Raw genomic sequence first — 24,655 nt, forward strand, 5'->3', positions numbered from 1 at the left:
TTTGATCCAGGGAAGAGGAGAGTAACGCAAAGGGCGGTGTGTGGAAGATGAAAGTTCCCAAGGACAGCACGGTAGGTTTGTTTTGGTCCTTTTCTAGACCTGGCAATGCTCACGGTAGTTTTTGACTGCAGGTGATGAGCATTTTGTGTTTTTCAGACAGCCTGCCTGGTAGTCCCAGGACAGGACTGGGGGTGAGAAATTCTACACTGTCACCTTGAAATTATATTATTGTACTTCTCTGTAGATGTGGTGTAGTAGTTTTACTATGCCATATAGTCTGAAGAGCTATAACCTTTACAGAAAACTTACTATCTTTATGGTGGTCATTTCCTCACCAACCCCTAACTAACTCATGGAAGTTGGTTTTACATAACAAGAAGCAAGATCCTTCTACTGAAAGCTCATCCCTCTTCCACTGGAGGCAGAGTGGTTCTGAGAATGACTATGGCATGGAGAGTGAGGATGCTGGGAAGGCCTCACATCTCACCAATCTTAGGGGGTTCACATGAGGCTGTGCTAGCCTCCCTCTGAGGCTGATGAGAACCTGATTGGAGGGCTGGCTTGGTGCAATGCTGGTTTGCAGAAGCCAAGCCTCAGAAACCTCAATTTCCCAGGGGTGGGCTGTAATTCATCATACTGGCTGAAAATGAATGTTCAAATCTGTTCTTAAGCCCTCGGAAACCAAAAGCCTTCTTTGAAAATAGATGAAAGGGTAAATGCTACCCATTCTCACCTTTTCATGGTTTCTTTTATGTGTATAAGCTCAAAGAATTGAAATGTCTCCAGAGATCCATAGGCTTGAGCTAGAGTCATTTTCCTATAAGTACATACCTAAGACATGGTCAGATTTATTTGTGAAAGATGCAGACTATTAGTCAAGATATGTAGCTCCAAGATTTGCCTGTTATTTGACATACATATTAAAAAATGTCAAGGTTGCAAAGAACAAAACAGATAAGTAAGGCCTATGAATCTGCTTTGTCCCCCTTGAAGGGGAAAGAAAGCAAAAAATATAAGAGGAGACAATGTAAGTTATCTTTTTTCTTTTCTTTTTTTTTTATTAAGAAGAACAAGTTTTCCTTTTCCTTTTCATTAATTTCTGACACCAGACTTTGAATTCTAGTAGAAACAATCATGATGTCAACTTTCAGTGAAAAGAGGCTGAAAGGCACATTTGTCCTTTCTCTCTTTGTTAAGTCTACTTGACCACATTCAGTCACAAGTAATAACACCTCATGTCTGTACAAGTGTCCTCATCCTAAGCAGTTAGGTGCATGCTTAATTGTCAACAAGTGGGAGTCTGGTGGGTCAACCTTGTCTGAATTCAAAACAGGAGGGAACTTTCCCTTACCTAGCTTCTTGTATCCACTCTCCACTTCATCACTAACAGTGTAAGAGACAGAAAATAGAAGGAATGATTTCTAGGTGGGAGATAAGTAGACCAGAAGGGAGGGTCTAGGAAAGAAAAAAGAAAATCCTCTTTGAGAATGAGAGGTCATAATGGTTAACTGCTGTTGTTTTGGTTACAAATTCAGCTAGGTTGCTTTCAGTTCATTAGGACATAATAATAAACACTGTTATTATAGTTAATTTGTATTGAACCCCTGGCATATAGCAGGCACACTATGGAATGGTTGAGTCCTTTGGTTGCAGTCATAGTGCTAAGTCCTTTGAATGCATTTGTTGACTAATTTTTATGGTCACAACAACCCTGGGAGGTGGGCCCTATTATTATTCCCTGTTCACCTATGGAAATTGATGCTCAGAGAGGTTGGTAACCTGCCAGGGTCACAGATACTAAGCAGCCTGTTAGGATTCAGACCTAGTTCTGGGAGAGTTCAGAGCCTGTGAACCAGGGCAAGGAAGATAAAAGGGACCAAGAACTGTTCAAGGGGGAATAACTAGGAGAACTTTTAGGCCTCCAATAACCTGTAAGTGGATCCTCGCTGTTTGTTGGATGGCATTAGTAGATCTTGAGTAGAAAGGAATCCATTTTTTCTCACTAGTAGGAGGTAGACCAGACCGTGCACTAAGTCTCTGGGCAAATGTGTACATACCCTCATAAAGTTACCATAAATAGTTTGTCTCAAGTGAATAGAAATTTGTAAGTCTCTAGTATTCAATAAACCAGAAATTTCCTCAAGTGCTCTTTGCTGTGTAACTTTTGAAGTACCTTATAAACTGCAAGAGAAACAGAGATTTTGAAGAGACAGATTTTACTAATAGCATCTGTTTTGAATCAGAGAGATAAAGAAATCAGAAAGTTAGGTCATTTGAATGTATGTTCCCCCATTTTTTGACCTCCATCAGGGCTTTCGCCAGAGATTAGCTTTGTGACTTTGGACACAAAGTTTGTGACTTTAGATCACTTGTATTTATCTGTGTAAAGTTATTTGTCAACCAATACTATACATGCTGGTATTGTTGAGTGTTTGCACCTGTAATTTGGAGATGTCTGTGGGCTCTAAATATGGGCATGGAAAGTGTATGTGAAGTTACGGAAAATGTGACTTGTTTAGCTCCTGGAGATAATTGTCTAAAATATATATATATGTGTGTTGTTTTTGTTTTTGTTTTTGTTTTTTTTTTTGGTTTTGTTTTTTGTTTTTTATTCTTTTCCCATACCAGTCCACAGTTTGGAAAGAGTTGTTGTTAGCGACTATCGGGGAACAGTTCACAGATTGTGCCGCTGCAGGTAAAGAAGCCCACAGTTCCGGTTGTCCCTGCTCATGTGTGCTTGGCTTGTGCTTGTTACTTGCAGAAATTTGTTTTTGTGTGTTTTGACTTTTTATATATTTTGAAGTTGTTTATTTTGTAACTGTGAAGTTACTTAGATTTTTTTTTCATGTGATTGTGGCATTTACTGTTATGTGTATGTACACATGTATATTTATATATGTGTATGATATATATATATATGTATATATATGTCTGTGTATATGCATATGTATTTTCCCTCATCACTTATCTTAATAGTATCTCTGACCATTCGTCCAAAATAAATAGGCAGAAATAAAAGAAAATATCAATTGGGCTCTTAACTTGTGGTTGGTTTCCTTTCTAATTCTTCTTGAAGGAGAATGTACCTTTGGTGTCTAGTGAAATTTGTAGTGAGGTAGGTACAATTATTTCTGTCCCTTTCAATCCCTTTTTCCTTCCTCCTGTCCCTCTCTTGGTTCCCTGCTCAAAGAGAGCAATAAAAGGTAGGCAGGGTGAGTTCACCATTATAACCTGACCCCCATAATTGAGTCTAAAATATAAGATCTCCAGAACTTTACTTGGGAGGCCATTTTCAAATACTGAGTGAATTTCTGAGAGCCTCCATGAATACATTTTTATTTTACTTTGTTTTTATCATGAAACCACTCACAGAGGGGAATTGAATTGCTTGTTTAAAGTTTTGTTTTTCTTGGGTAGTTCCTTCTGGATGCTTCTGAAGTAACATTTAGAATAACATTTTTACTGTTCAGCTTTCAGATAAGATTGTTTTTAATGAATTTGTATTGACTAATTTGCCCTCAGCTATCTTAGACAGTGCTATCTTTAGGAGCCTCTGTAGGCCTAGCCATTGCTATGGCAAGTTTCAATTCATCTTATTAGCAGTTTCAATAGTTCTGCCTTTGTTTTGCTTTCTTTTTACACCACTTTTTCATTACTTAAGACAAAACCTAGGTTAAGATGAAATGGTCTTTAAAGTTCAGATTTTTTTCCGTCTTAACAGGGAGTGGTTAGCAACTTTACCATATGCAGCCAAAAATGCGTCCTAGGTATAATTATAAATACTGAAATCCCTGGGAAAAGAAGTTATTCCTGTTTCCAGAACAGAGAAAATTTTCTAAGTAATAATAAATAGCTAAGATTAAGTAAAGAAGACCTGTTGTTCTGTGACTGCTTTAGGAAATGAGAGCACCATTAACTATTAGCTTTTAGCTCTTTCACTAACCTGGCTCTGCCACTTGAGCAAGTCAGCTAATCTCTCTGGGCTTCATTTTCTCTATCTTTAAACAGTGGCTCCTCCTCTCTCTAATGTCTTATGCTGCCAGTGCCCTAAAATAATCAGGGTTTTGCTAGTTGAGTCTCCTTATGAATATTACATGTTTGCTGATGGGTCTGCTTTTGCATAAGAGTTGCAGTCTTTTTTACCATGCTGTTTCTGAAAATGCTATGCTAGTAGACTATGCCTGGTTACCAAAAGCCAAGGCAGACTGAAATGTTGACAATTCAGCTTACTTAATACCCATCAATTATAGCACCCTCTGACCAAAAGTGTAGAAATGGGCAGTACTGAAGACTGGAGAATACCGATATTTTCCTAAAAGGTAAATATAGTGACTTCATGGCCATTCTTCAAAGTGGTAAACTACAAAGCTTCCCTCTCTACTTGATGATTTTATGTTCACATAAATCTTAACACTGAGCTCTAGCAAGTATATTTTGAAGGAGTAAATTAAAAAATAAGAAACCTGTACATAAAACAAATTTTTTGATGGAATAATCCAAGTTCCTATTGGATGGCCACGATCAGGTACTATTTATTTTCTTTTTTTGGTATTTTTTTTTAATGTGACACATATACAAAAAAGTACACAAACCATAATGTGTATACCGTGGTAAAGATTCACAAAGTAAACAGATCCCTGTAACTAGAATCCAGATCAAAGAGCAAGACATTACTGGCCCCCAAGATCCCTCTTCATCTCCCACTCCTCCAAAGATGGCCGCCCATCGACTTCTAACACCATAGGGATGATTTTGCCTGCTTTCAAACATTTATGTAAATGGAATAATTTAGTACCAAATCATACACATTTAGCCATGATCAAATTCATTTAAAAAGCAAAAAAAGAAGAGAGGAAGGGAGGGAAGGGAAAGAAGGAAGGAAGGAAGGGGAAGGCAGGCAGGCAGGCAGGACTTATTTTACTGAAGGTGAATTCCTTTAGTAAATTGGATGTACTTATTTGAATTGTAACTAAATACTAGAATGTTTTAACCTCCAGAAAACAATTGGAAGAACTGATGACATAAATATTTAGATTTACAGATTTACAGCAAATTAGGCAAAACATATTGACTAAAGCAACATTTCGTAATTTTGATCCTCACCTTTCTCATTTTACTTATTGATGCTAAATATACATGTGCAAAGAGCTGACCCTATTGTATTAATATGTAATAAACATGTAAGCCAGGAGTCAAAAGTCTTTTTACTCTAATCATTTTGATGCAAACTGATGGATACAAAGTCGCTGTAAGGGAGCATACGACAGTACAACAAAACCTTACTTGTTCAGCCGTCATTCTCAAATATGTACAAGGCAGCCGCAAATCTTAAAAAAATTAAATAAAGTAAAAACTAAAGACATACATTAATTAATGTGGATAAATGCTTTAATCTCCATTCACTTAAGTACTATAATAGCAGAACCACACTCGGAAGATATTTATTCTTACTTTATGCACAGTGCTACCAAATGGTTATTGATTCTCTAGCCTACAGTTTAAGCTCAAATGCAGAAGGGGGATGGCTAAAGAGAAGCGGTAGAAAGCTGGAAGAATTAATAGGAAAGGAGACATGCAAACCACCAAAAGCAGAAAGAGCAACTCAGAACACTAGGTCCAGCTAGTGTTGGGGCAAATAGTACTAACCACCCCTAAGATCTCTGAACGCCTGACAGGAAAATCAGGAGAAATACTTGCACTTCTTAAAGACAGTCAAGCATCAAGGAAAAGTTCATTTGAGTTCACTTGGCTTTCAGAGGACAGAGTATTATGCAACTCGTTTTAGAAAAAGTCTCATCAAAACAGTAAGAAAAGCTTTGGTAACATGTTAAAAAGGGTAAATTACTTATCTGGAAAATTTGTTTGGCTGGAACACTTTGTTTATCTCTTCAGTCCCTGGTTAAATGTGATGTGATTGCTACAGCTTTTGCCCAATAACTTGCTTTTTGTCCAACAATTCTCCTTAGAAACAAGTATTTATTATGGGTTCTCTTGTGCTACCTTCTTTTTATCATCTTAGTTATAACTTACAGGTAAAATGATAAGCACTTAAAAAACAACATGGGCAGACTTGAAATTATCACTCATTTCTTTTTCCTTGCTTTCCCCTTAGATGACGAAGTAATAGGAGTTAGTGTCAGCGTTCGGGATCGGGAAGACGTAGTCCAAGTTTGGAATGTAAATGCCTCTTTAGTGGGCGAAGCAACCGTTTTAGAAAAGATCTATGAACTTCTGCCTCACATATCTTTTAAAGCGGTATTTTATAAACGTAAGTGCTTCATTTCCACTTATTACTTACTAGATAATTCTTTTATACTTTAAAAAATAGGAACTATAATGCAAATGAGATGAAGACAGAGTCACTTGAAATTCTATAATACAGGAAATATTTCAATAAAATACATTTAAGTGTTTTTAAAAAAAGTTTAGTTTCAGAAATTAAAATAAGATTTAATTGTCACTTAAATGCATGGATCAGAAAAGGAGATGCATATTGTATTTATTATTTCAAAGAGTTAAACTCGATCTTAAATTTGTTATTCTCAGAAAAAAATTACCTTCTATTTGAAGCAACAATAACAAAAATGTTATTGTATGAGCTGGCAGGTAGATGTTCAATCATCCCTTCATAAAGAGGAATTTATAATGTATAACATCTGTATTTGTGAAGGAACTAGTTCTGAGCACAGGGATGATTGAATGTCCTACTGAAATGCTAATACTTCCTCATTATGGATGACTGTGACACAGAACTGAAAGAGAATTCACGCGTACTGTTGAAATGTTAACAGTATGAATAGGTGTGTGAACCCATTGTTTCCATCATGATTCATGTTCATTGCTTTTGTGTGCTCTTTTGAAAAAGTCATTTTTGTCATAATGAAAACAGCTTAGTGCTATTACACCAATGTTTGGTGGATCAAACTTCAGGTTACACTTTCAACAATGAATTAGAGTAAAAGATTGACAGCCCAACACATGTATGTTAGATTTCCTATTTTTCAAACTGTTCCAAGAGTCAATAAACCAGTTTTTTTCAACTACTGTATTTCATCGAATCTAAGATGCCCTTGATGATAAATATCATTTCAGTATTACAAAGAAAGAAAAATAAAAGGCTCCCAATTAAACTATGACACATTATTGATTCCAGGGTTTTTCAAATGTGGGGTGGGGAGTAGGGGAGCACTTAGAATTGCTGAAATACACTTCATATATTGTTTGACTTTTCTCAACCCCTTGCCGAAAAAGAGAAAAAAATTACATTTTGTTTTATGATCGTCTTAGTATGATGGAGGATATTAAAACTAAGTCCTCCTTCCAAGAAATCACGCAGTCATAGGCCAAGGAGTTTTAGATTTTAAGCAGTGAGACCAATCAGGTGCTACAGATATTCAGGAGGTGCTTAGCTTCTGAACTGTAAATGAAAGTTTAGATAAAGGAGACAGAAAGGTGGCACTGCAGAAGTCACTTGTTGGCTGTGCAGTGTGGAAATTGCACATTTCTAGATACAATTTTTATTCCTTAGGGAACATTAATTGTAGTTTCAACTCAAATCTTAATTGGAAGTTCACTGAGGATCTTTTCTTTTTTTTTTTTACTCCATAAGCCCAACTGCAGCAGACATTCTCTGGAAGGAAGTGTGTTTCATTGCCATTTATGAATGAGGCTAAAACATTCTTTCCCACCTTTGAACCAGCTCCACATTTGATTTGGAAGAAGAGAAAAACCATTTAGAATTATTAAGTCACATACTCTAGATTTTTCAACAGTGTGAACTTGAGCAAGTCACAACTTCTCATCCCTTTACTTTCTAAATAGCAAGGAGGATGGTCTTACATGATCTCCAAGGTCCCTTCTACTTCAAAATCATGTGATTAATTTTTCAGGTAACGTGTTGGGTAGCAGCAGGTTCAACATGATATGAGTGTTTCATTAGATAATTATGCCACAAGGTGGTTAGGCTGGTTTTTAGGGCAGTGGCATTTATCACTTAAGACTAAGCAAGAATGATTCCCTGCTTAGCTGTTGTAATTTCGTGAGGGGAGGCAAACAAAGGGGGAAACTTGCAGCTTGGCCAGTTGAATCAAGCTGAATAGATACCCTTAAATATAGATGCCATCGTGATGTTTGTGGGTAATGCAAAACTGGCTATAGTCTCAGTAGAAATCCATATTTTAATGGTATATATTCAGATTTAAAAACAAAGATTATTCAAATAAAAATTTGAATTGGAAAAATAGGAAGCAATTCTCTTTATTTTATATGAAGCAGGCAGTCCTTTACTCAGTAGGATTATATACCACATGCTGCAGAGTTGATATGGAAAACTGAGGTTTGGGCAGAAATCTTATTCACAGCATGATGAGGAACAGTTGTAGGGTGAGCTAAGTCAGAAATGGCCAACTCCATGCTTTTACTCTGTCTTGTTAATAGGATCCTGGTATAAGTATTCACAAGTTACAGGAGCCAAGGTAACGTGGCAAATTTTCCATGTAGAAAGAACCCTGGTATATTCTGTTAGGCTTTCAGCAGGGTGGATGAGGATTGGGCTGTTGATAAGTTATATGAGATTGGGATAAAGAGTGGTTATTTGACTAAGAAAGTCCTAATGTACAGAGACCCCACCCCTTAAATTCTGTTTAGTTATTCAGAGTAGCTGAATGACAGATGTCTTTCTTGATGTGAGAACTGTTTAGAACAGAGGTTGGCAAACTAAAAACCTCAAGTCAAATCTTCCCCCTGTCCACCTGCTTTTGTATGGAGTGCAGCTAAGAATGGTTTTCACATTTTTCAAGGATTGGAAAAAATCAAAAAAGGAACTACAACACATGAAAATTATATGCAATTCAAATCTCAGTGTCTATATGTATATAAAGTATACTGGCACCTAGCAGTGCCCATTTGTGTTCACATTGCCTATGGCTGCCTCATGTTACAGTAGCAGAGTTAATAATTGGCACAGAGACCCTATGGCCCGCAAAGCCTAAAATATTTGTCCTATGCCTCTTTCCAGAAAGAATTTGCTGAGTCCTGGATTTAAGCATTTCTGTTATCCCTTTCTGCCAAGGCTAACCTGAGGCAGACAGGGCTTCCTCTGCTCCTCAGGACTCTCCCAGTCCTGAATTCTCTATCTCCATGACCCATCCATTTGCAGCATTTCAGTGTCTCAGCTATGACTGTCTCACAGTGTCCTTCATGCTTAGAAGTAATAAAAATCTTTGAATAGTCCATGTCTTTTGATTTAGTAATTTGGAGCCCAGCATCACCATGAGGTCGCGGCTCCCCCACTTGACCCAGCAGCAATGCATATTTTATTCCAGAGCAGACCATATTTTCTTTGGTGTCTGCCATGAAAATCTTTCCTAAAAAGAAAAGAAAACATACAAAGTGAAATATTTGTAAAGTTCTGCTTGTGAGAAATGTTCAATTAAGTCAATTTGGATTACAGGCCACCCTTAGGAGTTTGGCCAACCAGACGTAACCATTGGAGCTATAGGTGTGCTTCTTCGAATATTTTATCCAAGTGAAGAGCAGGCGGGGGTGAACATCCAGGATGATCCAAAGGTCTCATTCCCCACCTAACACCCCACACTAATCTGAAGAACATAGTCTGTATTAAAACCAGAGAATTGGAAGGTGCTTAAGAGGTGAAATGGGTCAGCCCACGTGGATCTTCCTAGGACATCTTCACTGCCGGTTGGGTGGGGGTGGAGGGACAAACAAAGCATGGGGGATCCTAAGTCGCCCTTGGTTTTATGAAACTTTTCCCCTTGAGGGATGAGAACATGCCCTTGCTTCATGATGATCGTTAACCAGGTACAGAAAGCAGATTTCCAGTCTTGCCCATTTGCCTTGGAGGAAAGGTTATGTATTTTGTAGGTCTCTCATTTCCCACTTCCACTTTTTAAAATTTAAAGTCTGAAAAATATTTCTGATAATTTTTATTCTGGAGTTTTTAATTATAATCAGTAATTTTGCAAGCCAAACAATAGAGATGGGGGGAGGTAGGGGTAGGGAACATCATTGGGAAAAATAAAAGACCCATCAACTTTATGAGAGAGCATCAAAGGTGGGGAGGCATAATATAATTGTTCCTGCCCTTGTGCTGTTCTTTGTTTTGTTTTATTTTTGTTCTATATTCTTTTTTAAGATAGGCTTGTGAATGACCCTGTCTTGGGTAACATGAGGCCTCTCCCCACCCATGCGTTCTGTGGGGTGCATTTTCCCCAGGAGTTTTTGCTCTGAGCCTGGCTTGTTGGATTACTCATCCTCTCCGGCACAGCAAGAAGAAACAGGCAGCATGCCCATTGCTTGTTTATTCCTTGTTTTAATTTTCATTATTACGTTTCTCAGGAAATGCACGCCTTAGCTAACAGTTACTGGCACAAAAAGGTATTTGAGTTCTTGCCAACATTTGGGGAAACTGAATGAGATGCCTTAGAGAAGGGTTGCCCCATCCTTTGCTTAAAGTTTTCTTTCCTTTTTTTCTTTTTTGTTTTTTTCTGTCCTTTAGCCCATGAAGAGCATCATGCTTTTGAAGGTGGACGTGGAAAACACTAATTGCACTCTGTAAAGAATTCTTTGTCCTTTGCTGATTGGTTTTGGAAACGGTCTTAACAGGAGGGAGAGTGAAGAGAAGACTTGCCGAAGTCCGATGCTGGTCAATTTAGAGTGGGTTTCTGTCCTTGCAGACTGGGCAATTAGGATTCAAAGTGGCAGGTGGGGTCGGGGGGGAGATTGTATGGGTTTCTACCGTCACATTACTTGCGCTTTTTTTTTTTCTTTCTAAATTTTCTGTCCTTTTTACTCTAGTTTTTTTCCCCTTTTAAATTTCTTATTCCATCTAATTATGGTTTTCTACACTCCCCTTTCATTGAGGCACGAGAAATCGGTTTTCCTTTAAGTAGCTCTGCTGTACCTAGTTAATGAGAATTGCATAATTGTGACAATGCTGCTTTTGAAAATCCACACTGTACTCGGAGGAATACTAGCTGGTGAAACCTGTCTTGATTATTTGTTGTGACACATTCCTACATACTATGCACTGGGCATTGTTTTTTCTGCCCCAGGGAAAAGAAAAACCATACTTAATCAGACTTTGCACTGACAGCTCACACATCTTTTATTTTTCCTTTTTAAAACTTATTATTTTTTTTATCTATAAAAGGAAAATAATAGTTGGGTTGCCTAACATAAAAACTATAATCATAGTTGAGGATCAGGATATAAATGAAACTCTAGGTTTTGGATTCTATCAACATGCTTCTAACCAGAATTTCAATTTGGCCTTTTCAAAGAAAGCTTTAGAGTGGTATCAAGGGATTTCTCCAAATAGGAAACATTACATTTCTGATTGAAAGAGGAGGTAATATTTTAATTGTTTGAATTTAGATTTTTCTGAATTTTGGGTATGCACACACCCTTAAGACTTCCCACATTAATTTGAACACATTTTGTTAAATCATCCCCTTTTTCCTGCTTATATTGTATGTCATTTCTAATAATCCATAGTCCTCCAAGTGGGGCAGATTTTGCCTTCCTTTTTCATTGAGGAACAAGAAGTTAAATCTTATTTCCAGGATGAAGGTGAACATTCACAAAGTGAAATTTTGAGTGCATTCTGTTCATATTAGTTATTGAGATTGTTAACATATAATTAATATATTATGTTACCAAAGAAATACTGTTTTTAGTAGAAGGAAATAGCCACCCTCTGAAACGCAGACTTGCTCAAAACGTGCCAAATTCATTTCTCGATTCTGCAAAGTCCCCTCTTGCTCTGCGTGAAAAGGGCAGAGTTATTTGAAGATGCTTCCTCCTGCTGGCAATTTTTTTCAGAGCCGGGGAGCTAGTGCATCCTCGTACATTTTACAAAAGGGCCTAGCTCTCAGAGTTTCATTGTGCCCTGGATTTTAATTCCTCTTGCAGTGTTGACCAGCAGAGACAGGTGGAGATATTTCAAACTTCCAACTTGTGTTTGTAAATAAAATTCTTTAAACATTTTAAAGGAGTTTCAACAATATCTATTTATAAAACCTGTGCCCTTCACTCATTACTAACCACATCAACCATAATAACAATGATCATAGTTTTTTTTTTAAATGCTTTGTTTCTAAACTTGAGCTTTTCAGTGATTTCAAAATGAGTTATAAGGATATCCAGACATATTTTTCAAAAGCCTGGAACTTATTTCTTTAAATATTGTACTAACATCCAACTTGTTTTCAAATTATTCATCAATGATTTAAAAAAGGTATTCTGCACATGAATTAAAATTCCTTTTTATAGTATAAGTATTTTTCTGATCTATTAGAAAAAGGATATAATTAACTTCATTATAATTGTCAAATATATTTCCATAACTAAATGGACTTTGAAGTATTTTTATTTTTGAACTTTATTTAAAAGCATTGTAATGACATGTTCAACTTTTGCATGTATGTAGCCTTTGAAGTGAAAGTAAAATAAAATAAACAGGAATGTTAGGCTCACGTGGGTGTTTTCCGGTTTCTGTTGTTTATGATCGTGAAACATGGCTTAACACACAAAGTAGGTATTTGTTGCAGAGAACTTGTGCAACTGTTTTTGACCCTGTAGAAAATACCAACTGTGAGAAGGATTTAATTTGCCTAAGTTAAGAACCTATCATCTAAATTACTTTAAGAGAGGATTTTGTCAAATTTTGCTTTGAAAATTGTTTTAATTGAATATTTAGTTCATAGGAGACATTGTATGAACTAAGCTGATTTAATCAGTTTAAAAACCTCTCATTACCCACTTGGATTAAAGAAGCCAATACTCTTCTCAGATACAAGGAAGTATGTTGTGGGGCATGTGACTTTTATGTTAGGGCAGTATACCCATCTCTACCAATGCTGAGGAAAGTGAGACCTTTCAATAGAATGCTGTTTTGTTTTATTTTGTTTTCAGCCAAAGTCCTTGCAGGTGCAGCCTATACTCTATACGTAGAGACACACAGAAACCAAAGAGCTCATTTTCTTGTCTTTGTAATTCCTCAGGGCCTGTGATGCAAAGGCAGGGGTTCTAAAACCAATATGCTTTTTCTTCTCCCATTATCCCCTAGGTTGTCAGAACTCAAGTTGCTTGCTTACACCAAGAAAGTATACCTGTTTAATAAGGACAGATAATATTCATTTAAAGTAACTCATCTGTATTTCAGTTTTCTTTTGTAAGCACTTCCTAAAGTGCTGACTTTCTCAGTTTTAAGGTTGCATTTCCCTACACCCCTGCCACTTTTTTGCATTTCTGAAATGAAGGTATAGTTTACAGCAAATGTGTGTATCATCCGGCTTTTAAATCCATGGTACAATTGACAAAGGGGGAAAAAAACACAAAAGGAAAAACAACTCTAATAAACTTTAAATGAGTTTAACCTGACTCTAACCTTCTCAACTTTCTTCTTGAATTTAGCTCACGTCCATATCATGTACACAAGACTTTATAAAGTCACAAGACTTTATAGCTGAAAGAAACTTTGAATAAAATTGGGTCCACTAGACACAGTGTATGTCTACCACAAGAGCCTTCACCAAATTTGTCTTTTGTTAAAGAACATGAGGCTAAAAAGTGACAGAGCTGGGTATTGAAATCCACAGGCTGCTTCGCAGTCCAGGCTTCCTTTAACCAAGAACACTCAAAGCTGGGCAACCTAACCCCAAACAAGTCATCCTGATCAAGCACAAAATATCAGATCCAGTCTGGCCCCTGATAAGACTATATATATAATCAGACATCCTCATTATAAGAAGTCGTCATTTCTCCCTCTCTCAGTGACTGCAGCAGTGTTACAGTTTGGTGTTTAAAAATAATATGACAGGAGGTAGGCCTTTGCCGTGAGATGCTCACCTTGTAGAGCATCCCTACTTTTGTACTTACACAAAACTGACGACACTTGGAGCGATCACATGGTGGCGCTGCCTTCCAGCCAACAGTTTGGGCTTAGCATAATTCATTCAGCTATGTTTGTAATAATTTTGAATCGACTGCATTTTGTTCTTATGATTTTATAAAAATTAGATACTACCAGTAGAAACGTAGCTCTTTTACACCCAATAAAAATGTGTCAAAGCTAGAACTTTCTAGATGTGATTTAAAAATTATCTGAAATCTTAGGCTCTCATTGTTATTAAAAGAAAGAATGAAGTAACATAAGGAAATGTTTCTTCAAGTATTGTGCCCAAAGGGAGAATTTAACTCACATTTTTATTTTTATTTTTATTTTTAACTTTCTGAATATGGAACTCCTCATTTTAAAAATATAAGTCTACTGTTCATCTTTCCTATAGTTATGTTTCTATTAGATTTTACTTACTACAAAATGAATAAGTAGAGGACTGCCTGTAGTAGTTTATTTCTCAAAAGAATATATTCAGTCAGATCAGTTAAAACTTACTTAAGAATTTGGTGACTCAGGAATGTAAAAAGCCTATATAATTTCTCAACAGCTGAGAGTTCAGAAGATGAAGAAGAAAAAGATAGGAGTGAACTTGCAGTTAAAAGCCCTTTAACCTATGTGCCCGTGCAATAATTAGAGTGGGTTCTTCCTTCTCCCGTGAGGAAAAAAAGCCCAAAGAGATTTCTTACACATCTGACTATACTGTTGCTTTTATTTTTTTATTGTTTTTACATATGCATGAAAATCTTAGAACACTTCTTATTTAGGTTAACTCATGCAGGCTAAAAGTCATCATCTTGTGTTGTAGATACTTTCATCTTGCTAACACAACACCATTTTAAAAGGAAAACTCACAGACTCCTAGAATTTTAGAGTGGAAGGGACCTTTGAGATCATCTACCATTGCTTCTCACCCTTTAGCATGCAGAAGAATCACTGGGTGCTTACTGAATATGCAGTTTTCTCAGCTCCAACCATATAGACTCTGATTCCGTATGCCTGGGAGGTCTGGATATACCTTTTTAGCAAGCTCCCCAGTGACTCTAATGTGGATGGTCCTCAGACCTTAGTTTGCGAACCCCTGATTACATTCAACCCTCATATAGGACAAGTGAGGAAAGCCTCCCTGCCCCTAGCTCTTTCAGGTGACTCTATTTAGAATGTTTAATACAAACAACCTTAAGAAGGATGGAGAAAGCCATTATTACTAAGACTTGAGAAGATGATACTCAAAAATAAGAACTTTATGGCTAGGATCACAGCATAACAGGTAGCCCATCTCTGCAAGTCCATGATATAAAACCTTTAATACAGAGTGGTGGCTTTTCTCTTTTCTAAATACCATTTCAGTCTGTTAAGAGAAAAGGAATTAATGTTCAGAAAAAGTAGTTACACCATATGTGCAGTAACTACTTTTCTATAATATGGCATCTGGGGTTCAGCATCATTGAACAAGATTAAATGAACATTATAGAGCTATAAAGTTGCATGTAAAATAACGCAGAACTGTTCAAATGACTATCAAAGTAGCCTGGGAATGAATTTCCACTAAAATTAATTGTCACTTCTCGACGTAGCTTAGCAAAGCTATTACTAAACTGGAGGGATTCTTTAACACATGCAAGTGTCAAAAAATCAAGTAAGCACTCCCTAAACTACCCGAATGATAAGCAAAAGTCATTGTGAAGTCAACATTTTTTTGTTGTTGTCCATTGTTGCTACTAAAAGTTAGGGTCCCATTGTATATGTGTGTGTCAAATGTACCTTATTAGAATATCCAATAAAAATAGCCTTTTGGATATTCTATGCTCTCGTGTCCTTCAGAAATGATGAGGTTGAAGGAGTCTGTGTTAAATTTTTCTGTTTGGGTTGCTGTCTGAAAAGTTATCAACTCATTTAATGAAATGCAAAATTTCTTTATGAAAATTTCACCTTCTGATGTTCAAGTCAGAATTTTTCTTAAACTTTTATTTTGGAACAAATATTTATTTGGGGATTATTAAACTGGCAACTTTGCATTGTATAAATGAGCATCAAGTAAATGTGTTTCTGAGTTTTCTATAGAAAATTAATGGTACCTCTCATCTTTTTACATATGAGGAAGCAGTGAAGGTATAAGAAGAAGAAAATTTTAATTTTCACATTTCACATTATTTGATGAATGGAAATCTTAAGAGACTTCGAGTATTTTATTAAACTTACAGGGTTTCTGTTTTTTAAATAGAGCTATTAATTTGGTAAGCCTACATTCAGTTCCCTCCAAATTTCTCAGACTTTAATCAAGTAATATAGCTTGCAACTACTGTATGGCTTTTAAAAATGTTTTAACTGTCTTCTCAGTAATTGCTTAATAACAAGTTACCACCCCTTTGCATGTATCCTCACTGAGATTTTAGTTTCACTTAAATTATTACAGTAGTGAGCACACTTTAGTTTGGGACACCTAGCACCATTTGTCCCAAATTTCGAATCTTACCAGTTGCATTCAAAATTCTTCATTTTTTCTAACTGTCTTACCTGTGTAAGTTGAAGCAGGTTTATTTGCCTTATGTTTTGGATCTGCTTGTGCACCCCCCCCCCCAATTGTATACCATCTGTGCCCTGTGCTATTGGGGCCTTTTCACATATGGCTCCAAGCTGGTGTAATGCCCTTCCTTTGATCTGGCTTCATCCAGTGATTTGCTCAGGATTTTTAAGGTCACACTGAAAACTTTTCTGTTCTAGTTATTTTTGATTTTATATTGTGTGTTGTGTTTGATGTTCAGATACATGTGAAAGTTGCTTCTATAAGTCAGTAATTTTTATTTCAGCCTTTTGCAGCAATAAGGTAAGACTGGACTGTGTTTTTCTTACTTGAAAATATAGTGATTTATGCATTACGTGCAAATGTATAGACTTTTCATGCAAAAGTTCTAGTTGCAGTTTTACAATTTGGGATATATTGCTATGAATTTGTGCTCATTCCTTTTCCAAGTTTTGTAGGGTTTGTTTAACTGTTCACTAGTTTGTAGAACTTTATGCTGAGATCTTTTCCAATCCATTGCTGCCTCACTCTGAAATTGGGTTCTAGCGAATAGAAATGTTATTCTCTTCCCTCGGGTTTAAATTTTCATGCACTTTTATTAACCACATTGCCTCATCTTAATTAAGTTCCAAGTATATGTGTGGTAATTGTCATAACCCTGTTTATTCCAGCACATATTGAAACTTTCTGTCCCACTGCTCTAATGTGCGTGAAGCTCCTAGCACAGCAGTGTCTGTGGTATTCCGACAGGAAGCAGTGACTTCTATTTCTTATTCTCCCCTATTGAACATATTTGGTGATCAGGCTCATCTCGGTCTCTTAGAAAACACATTTCACTTATTTTTGTTCTTTTTCTTTACCCTTTACTAAGAATGGTTTCATTTTGGAATAAGTCAGTTACTCTTGTTTCTCTTTTGTCCTCCAGTTTGCCTGTAAGATTCAATTGTCCCCATTTAGCCAAGTAAAGTGAATTTACTCTTTCTTTCTGGCTGTCTAATATGTCCCTTTAAAGAAAAAAAATACCAGCAAACTCCTATTTCTCCCATACATCTGTAGACTTTTCTATCTATCACTGTAGAAGCAAGCAATTCAAGATTATGTATGTGAAGCCCTATTCATTTTAACACAGTGTATTTAATGAAACATTTGTGGGGCAGGACACAACCCTGAACTCTAAGATTCCCTAGCATCTCTTTATATTTGAGTCTAATTACTGCCGCCATGTATTCTGTGTGTGCTTCATCATCTGGTGGTTATCAGTGCGCTGTTTGGAATGTGTTACTGGTTGCTTTTTAAGCATAGACTCTGCCTTTCCACCTAAGATGCGGTTTTTTTAGAGGCCAAATCCAGTGATTCTTTTAGTGTTGTAACTGCTGTTAAAGAACTTTTAACTGCTTTCACTAATGAATTAAAAAAAAAAAAATCTGTGAACTACTACAGGAAGATAGGTCTTTTGTTATATGAAGAAAAGAAAACAGTAGCATTTACAAGGTTCAGCAAGTTAAAATTATATATCATTGAAGTATGTATCTACTTCCCATCATCTGGCTAGGCTATGGTGCTGACTAGCTTATTTCTTGCCAGAGAAAATAAGTTTAAATCATAAGCATATTTAACTAGCAAACATAAATCATAAGCCCTTCTAATCATAAGCATGTTGAACTCTGGTACCATTTGTACAGATGGCAGAGCTAAATGTGTGTGCTCCTCCCAGCCTCAAAAATTTGGACAAGCTCTTAGTCTCCAATTTCCTCTTTCACTCGGGGAAACTTAAATCATTTGTTTTCACACATATAGAATTCTAAAAAGCAAAGAAAGACATAGAGGAAGGTTTCAGGTCTTAGGAAAGTTTTGGGTTTTGTCACTCACTCTTAACTGGAGAATGATGGAAATGAAAGTTAAACAATAAAGCAATGTTCCCTTTTTTAGGCAAAAATATTGATACTTCATGAAGAGAGCAAGTTATGAAGGACAAGACTTTGATTTTCAGAATGTATCTTTTTAAAAAAATCACAGAATCATAAATAAAATTTTAACAGAAGTCTTTTGGCTTTCAAAGAGTGTTCCCCAGGTGGTTAATTCTACATAAATACTTTTAGATACTACAAACAAAGCTCTATTGTAAAATATATATTTTTAAAGTGTAGTAAAACAACAACATATTCATACTGACGCACATTGTGTGGCAAAATGTTAACATTTTGGAAGCCAGTAAGCATAACTTATGTACTCATTGATTTTGTTTTATGAAATATCACTTTTTAAAACCGTCTTATTGTAAAATAAAACAAAGGTACAGAAAACCCACCCAAAACAAATGTTTAACTTAGTAAATTGTTACAAGGAGAATACTCTCATAACAGCACCCAGATGAAGAAACAGAACTTTGCCAGCCACCCAGGAGTCCCCTTCCAAGCATAGCCCCTGCCTTCCCCACTAAAATAATCATTACCCTGATTTTCAGTAAGCACTTTTTTGCATTTCTTTCTGGTTTTATCACTCAAGTGATAAACATCCGCACTTTCATATTTTTATATAGAAGCTCCTCTACTAAAGAAAGTTGGTTCACAAAAGCTATACATAAGCCCTTTGAAAGAAAAGTGCAGAATAACACTCTGTAATGATTGCTACCCCCGTATATCAGTGACGCAGCAGAGTTTGACATGCTTCTGCTGTAGTGTATGGCTCTGTTCATAGCTGTCGTATCAATAATAATAGCTACTCTGTATGCAGTTTCATGCCATTTAAGCACACCGATTAATTAGTTTGCTTCTCCCCAAAACCCTCTTAGGTAGATACTATTGTTGTCCCCATTTTCTGTGTGCAGAAACCAAGGTTCAGAGAGAAATAATTTGCCCAAGGTCACACAGTCTGTCACAGAGCCAAGATATATATAAGGTAGTGTAGGTCCAGCCTGTTCTCCCAATGCTAGGCCACCATGATGGAAGTTTAAGATTCCGATGTACCAGAATTTTGACATTTTTTATAAGAGCTTGTTTCTAAAGGAAAGGATCTATGGCTTTAAGAAAGGTACTGCAGAATTGCTGGTCTAGTTTGAACTTTTTACAAATGTAGAAATGACCCAGAAAGTATAAAGAATTTGTTTAAGCAGTTGGTGGCAAAGTTGCAGCCAGATCCCCAAATCGCTGGTTGCTAAAATCAATGATCTTTCCTTCATTTCATACCTTATATGGAAAAAAAATTACACATTTTCTAATCTGCTTCTTTGTATCAGTTCCACAAAAGCATATTTGACTTGAAATCAGTTGATAACTAGGACACACTACCGACTTACTTACTTTCTCAAGGTTTTAACTGGGAATTAAAAATTTTTTACTTGAAGTTTGCTTTATGCACATGCCTAACACTCTTCTCCAAAGAATGTACGAGAATAACACATTTGACTGGTGTGGATAGCAGGTGAAAAAGAATGACTGGTGTAGTGTAGGCCCTTCATCATATTCACGGCCAAATTTTGGATTATCCCAGCACAGATGGATTGTGCAAAATCCTTCTTCCACTTCTTACTGGTGACCTTTATTTGTGTTTGCAAATGCTTCTACCAGGGATTGGAAGGGAGAAGAACAGAGAAGATGGAATTTGATTTCTTGAGCAGAGTGTTACACGTCCTGGTAAAAGGTTTGGAGGTTTTGGTAGGAGACTGTGAGATTCTCTCTGGACCAAACCCGTCTGGGATGCCTAGCTTAGCCCTGTATGTTCATTAGAAGGGAAGCAAGTGGGCATAATGCAGAGAACTTAGCTTGGAATTTGCTTATTGGGTTGAAATTCCATTAGCTTATGCCATAACCAATTATTCATCTTCTCTGAGCTCCAAATTCCTTATCTTTAGATTGGAAGAAGGTAGAGATTCTTCAAAGCAAATAACATATTTAGGCACCCAGCTCAGTATTTTGCTCATGTAGAGAGTTAGTAAATGGTACTTCCATTGGTTGACTGTATCCATTTGTCCATACGGTAAAGAGAATGAACTGATCCAACACTTGCATTTTCCCCTTGAGGTACTGGTCCAGCTTAAATTGTTTGAGGTCTTGCAAACTGTTGGTTATAACACTAGCCAAACACACTATTCTCCTACCTACTTGTCTACTGATCTTTCTACCTCAGCACACCGTATTGGGAAAACAAAAAAATCTGCCTTCTTCACTTGAGCTCAGTGTACCTGACTTCTGAGTCAATTTGCTGTGAACCAACTTAAAACCTGAGTGAACTTTCCAATTAACTGTTATCTAAGGATGTTATTGCCATCATTACTCAGGAATATAAGAAGAAAGCTCAGTTAATGAAAATATTTTCCAGGCTGAACAAATTCATGTTGAAGTAAAAGTCCCGTGTTATCCACTGTGGATATAGGCACATAAACTTATCATTGGTGGAGGATTGGAAGAGGCTCCCAAGAGTTCCCTGCATCACATGCATGCTATTTTAATCTTGGATACCTCAAAAGAACGTTGATAGACATTAATACGGCTGAGGTAAGGATTGTCTGGGATATTGACTTATTCACTCAGTATTTATTGAACAACTATGATGTGCTAGGCACTGGGGATAGAAAAATAAGCAAGACAAGACATTGTCCCTTCTTCATGGAGCTTATGATTTAGTGGCTTGGTAAATATTATTAAAATTTCTGAACTACTAGACCATAAGAAAGGCAGAAAGTATATCTTAAACATTTTTTTGAGTTCCACACACTATGAACTCAGTGTATGCCTGAATGAAGGAATGTTTGAATGTTGTCATAAGCAGAGGTTTTTTAAAAGTCTAAATAGCATTAGAATTCTAAAGCTGTTTTTACTGATCTCATTATTGTTTTAAAATTCTCTAATAATAGTTTTGACACTGAATTCAGTAACCACAAAGGCTGTTTATAATTTGTTGGTGCTTTTCAAACATCTTTAAAAGCCAAGCGAGCCCTTGACTTTTGCTCAGTAATTCACTATGTCTTTATGTATATACCTAGGGGTAACAATCATAAAAAGGCCTGTGCACCAACATGTTAAATATGGGGATTCTTACACTGTGGAATGTCTAAAGATTGCTTACTCTGTAATTTTTAAAAGCCCTGTAATTCTCTATAAAGTATATATAGCATCTGAAAAAGAAATATGACACTAAGTCTAGGATTAAGTAATATCTTGGGGCCACTACCTTATGCATTTTCAGCAGTTTGGGAACTCCTCTAAGTGCAGGTTAACAAGACCAGAACATCATAAATGAGCATCTGTCCCCTGACCCAGCTGGGGACCCCTTCTGATTATTCATTCCAGAAGCACGTGCTGACACTGAGTTCAGCCCTCTCCAATCTCCCACTCTCAGTGGTCTTTTAAGATTGGCAGGAGGTCAAATCCTTCCACCCCCATGGTTTGTGTCATGGCTAAATATTTTCTCGGTATTGCTTTGTAGCCCTGATAACTCTATTTTCAAAATTAAAGTAAATAAAAGGAGACCCTGGATACAGAGTGGTCCAACTCTGAACACTTGGGTGGAAAAGGTGGGGTTTTTGTTGTTGTTGTTGTTGTTGTTGTTGTTGTTGTTGTTGTTGTTGTTTTTAAGTGTTGTGAACGAGAACAGGCAGCTCTGTGGAGAAGCTGTGCAACTGGGCACCTCTGCTGTTTTGCCAGCTGACCTGGGCTTTTGCAGCCCAGGTTTATCCTTCCATTTCAAAGCCTGAGTCTGAGCGCATCACACATTTTCCTTGATAACAAATTAATCAAACTTGATTTTCTTGGATGAGATGGATACAAAAGAACTACAACTCCCCAAGGCCCAAAGTCAATACAGCCCTTCTGGCTCTGATTAGAGTAACAAAAGGATATCGCAGAGCCATCTTCTTCCCTGCTTTGGCTGTGGGATGGAGCTGAAAGCCAGCCGGGCTTGTAAAGGAGAAAGGCCTTATTAAAACACATTTCAGCTGCGACCGAGTGCATGGCGAGCCCTCCTGACAGAGAAAATTACTTTTTAGTAGAAGCTCACCTTTTCTCAAGAGCAAAGTTTCCGCTTAGAAGAACCTAAAGGAAGTAGTATATTATGAATCTGAAATGTTTATAGATCTCCCCTTTTATGTTTCTGCTGTGAAGATGAGGTTTAAAAAAAGAAAAGAAATAAGCCTGTGATATCTGGCAAACGTTAGAGATAGCCCGAGTTTGGATAAGGAAATTTACTTCTACCTGCTTAAAAAGGAAATGCCCTGCGTCCAGAGGGATTTATGTGCCTGTTAAGGCCGGCCTGGGACAAGGTGATGTAACGGGCTTCAAAATGCATCAGCCCTGGGTCTGCTCTGGCAACCCACTCGTGTGAGAGCGTGAAGTAAGCCTTCTGCTAAATCGGGGAGCACAGGATTTCGGAGCAAAACCCTCTTAGCAGCTTTGCCGTCCGCCTGTTCTGTGGAGCATCCAAGGACACCGCTGGCATCCTTCTTGTGATTACTCTGTGTCCTATATTTAGAAGAATTGCTGTTACACAAAATATGGTCCCCTGTCTGTCCTTGGGGGTGCCTCAGACCTTTCTCAAAAAGGCTTGCAAAAATTAAGAATTCATACCTTTACTTTACGATTTCAGAAAGAAAGCCTGGACAGTTTTTCGCTTTAATATGTAGGCAAAACACTCAAGTGTCCATACTGTGGGTTCCTATTATAAAAGTTTGTAGGGTCTGCCTCCATGCAGCCAAGCCCTGCTACTGGTAACTGACGCCTGATCAACATGTGTGGAGTGAGGTGGAGTCACCTGGGCCCACTTCTCATTTCTGACACTTGGTTTGAAGATCCTTCCTCCAAGTATTTTTTCTGATCCTGACAGGCAGTTTTCAAAATGTTTGTGGCATTCCAGGATGCTTAATAATTTAAAGCTGTATTTTAGATTCTAGCAATGAGCAAAATGTATGGAGGACTCTGCCTCCCCCTGTGAACTGGCTCTAGTTCTGTCTCCCCGACCCCGTGGGCGCCCAGCTGTGGGCAGCCGAGCCCCTGCTGTCTCCAGCCCTCCACCTTTGCCCCTCCGAGCTCACTCCTTTCCAGTGTTCTTAGGGTGAGCCAAAATGTCTGTCTGAACTTTCAAGCTTATGAGGAGCCCTCCTTGCTTGCCATATAGGAGGCACTTGAATGTCCTTGTTAAGATCCCCTGTGGCCCGTGGTTCTTTGTAGTCTGTGTGTGTATTTGTAAGTGTGGAACTAACTTGCGAGATCCCAGGTCTCATGCAGAGACCCTGCTATTTGTTGGGTAGAGGAGTGACATTGCCACAAGCCCATCAGAGATTCCATCCTTAAGAAACACATTCTTTACTCCTGGGGGATTATGTTTGTGGCTGGAAAGAGCATCATATTTTGAAGTGAGAAGACTAGCTCCTGCCTCTCTGCACCCTAGCCTACTGGTTTAGTGACTCTTGGTGAGCTACCCGACTTTTCTAATCCTCAGTTTATTCATCTGGGTAACAGAGAGAATGAATGTGCCCATCACTAGGTGGGAAGATTAAATGAGAAAATATGCATGGAGGCCCTATATAAACTGTTACATGCTATTTTTTATATAGGTTTTGATGTTAACGCTTTATTGTATTGCAATGTTCCGTTCAAGGTAGACCTGTTTTTTTGTTGTCGTTTTTTTTTTTTTTAGATACTTGGCCAGTTGTTTTAAAATCACACTCTAGAGTCCAACAACCTTTTATTATTTTACAAAAATCCATTTTTTTAGTATAAAAGTAATATATGCTTGTTTTAACAAATGCAAACAATAACAGCTGCCCTCCAATTTTTTATTCCTAAATGTTATTAGTAGTAAATAACAGTGTTTATGGGTATCTGCAAATATGCAAGAAAATTGGACTGCTTAAGGCTTGGGCCAGGGTTATGGTGAGGGGAGTATGGCACAGGATACAGAAAGGAAGTAAGGAATACTAAACAGGAAAAAAAGAGGGACCAAAGAAATACGGTGAGTCTTGCCGAGAGGTACTTGCCTTACATCAGGTGATGACTTATTAACAACACCTGTTTCCCCCCACCCCCGTGTTTAGGAAATTCTTTAAAGGAGCTGTAACCATTAAGGTTTATTTGTTTGGGTCCAACACCTGTAGAACTTTCTTAACTCTGCACCTGGAGGTGAAGTTTGAGGACAGATAAAACCTGCAAGAGCCCCTCTGACTTTCTAAAGATTAGAAACTCCCCACCCCCAATGATAATTAAGTCATTACTCACCTTGAT

At 37.4% G+C, this 24,655-nt stretch overlaps 1 protein-coding gene across 3 annotated transcripts in view; it reads left to right on the forward strand.

Annotated features, from left to right (window-relative positions):
• The window catches only part of EIF4E3 (eukaryotic translation initiation factor 4E family member 3), a 192,704-nt gene that overhangs the window by 30,275 nt on the left and 137,774 nt on the right, over window positions 1–24,655 (forward strand). For 2 of the 3 annotated variants that reach the window (XM_016141495.2, XM_036219380.1), the window contains exons 4-7: window positions 11–71; window positions 2,629–2,695; window positions 6,113–6,268; window positions 10,517–12,494. In XM_016141495.2, the coding sequence (XP_015996981.1) occupies window positions 11–71; window positions 2,629–2,695; window positions 6,113–6,268; window positions 10,517–10,563 (331 nt within the window). In that variant the 3' untranslated portion in view covers window positions 10,564–12,494. Of the gene's footprint in view, window positions 1–10; window positions 72–2,628; window positions 2,696–6,112; window positions 6,269–10,516; window positions 12,495–24,655 lie in introns of those variants that run through there. The other variant, XM_036219381.1, reaches the window with a different exon arrangement.

Source organism: Rousettus aegyptiacus, unplaced genomic scaffold, assembly GCF_014176215.1.
Source record: "Rousettus aegyptiacus isolate mRouAeg1 unplaced genomic scaffold, mRouAeg1.p scaffold_m13_p_4, whole genome shotgun sequence".
NCBI classification, from domain to species: Eukaryota; Metazoa; Chordata; class Mammalia; order Chiroptera; family Pteropodidae; genus Rousettus; species Rousettus aegyptiacus.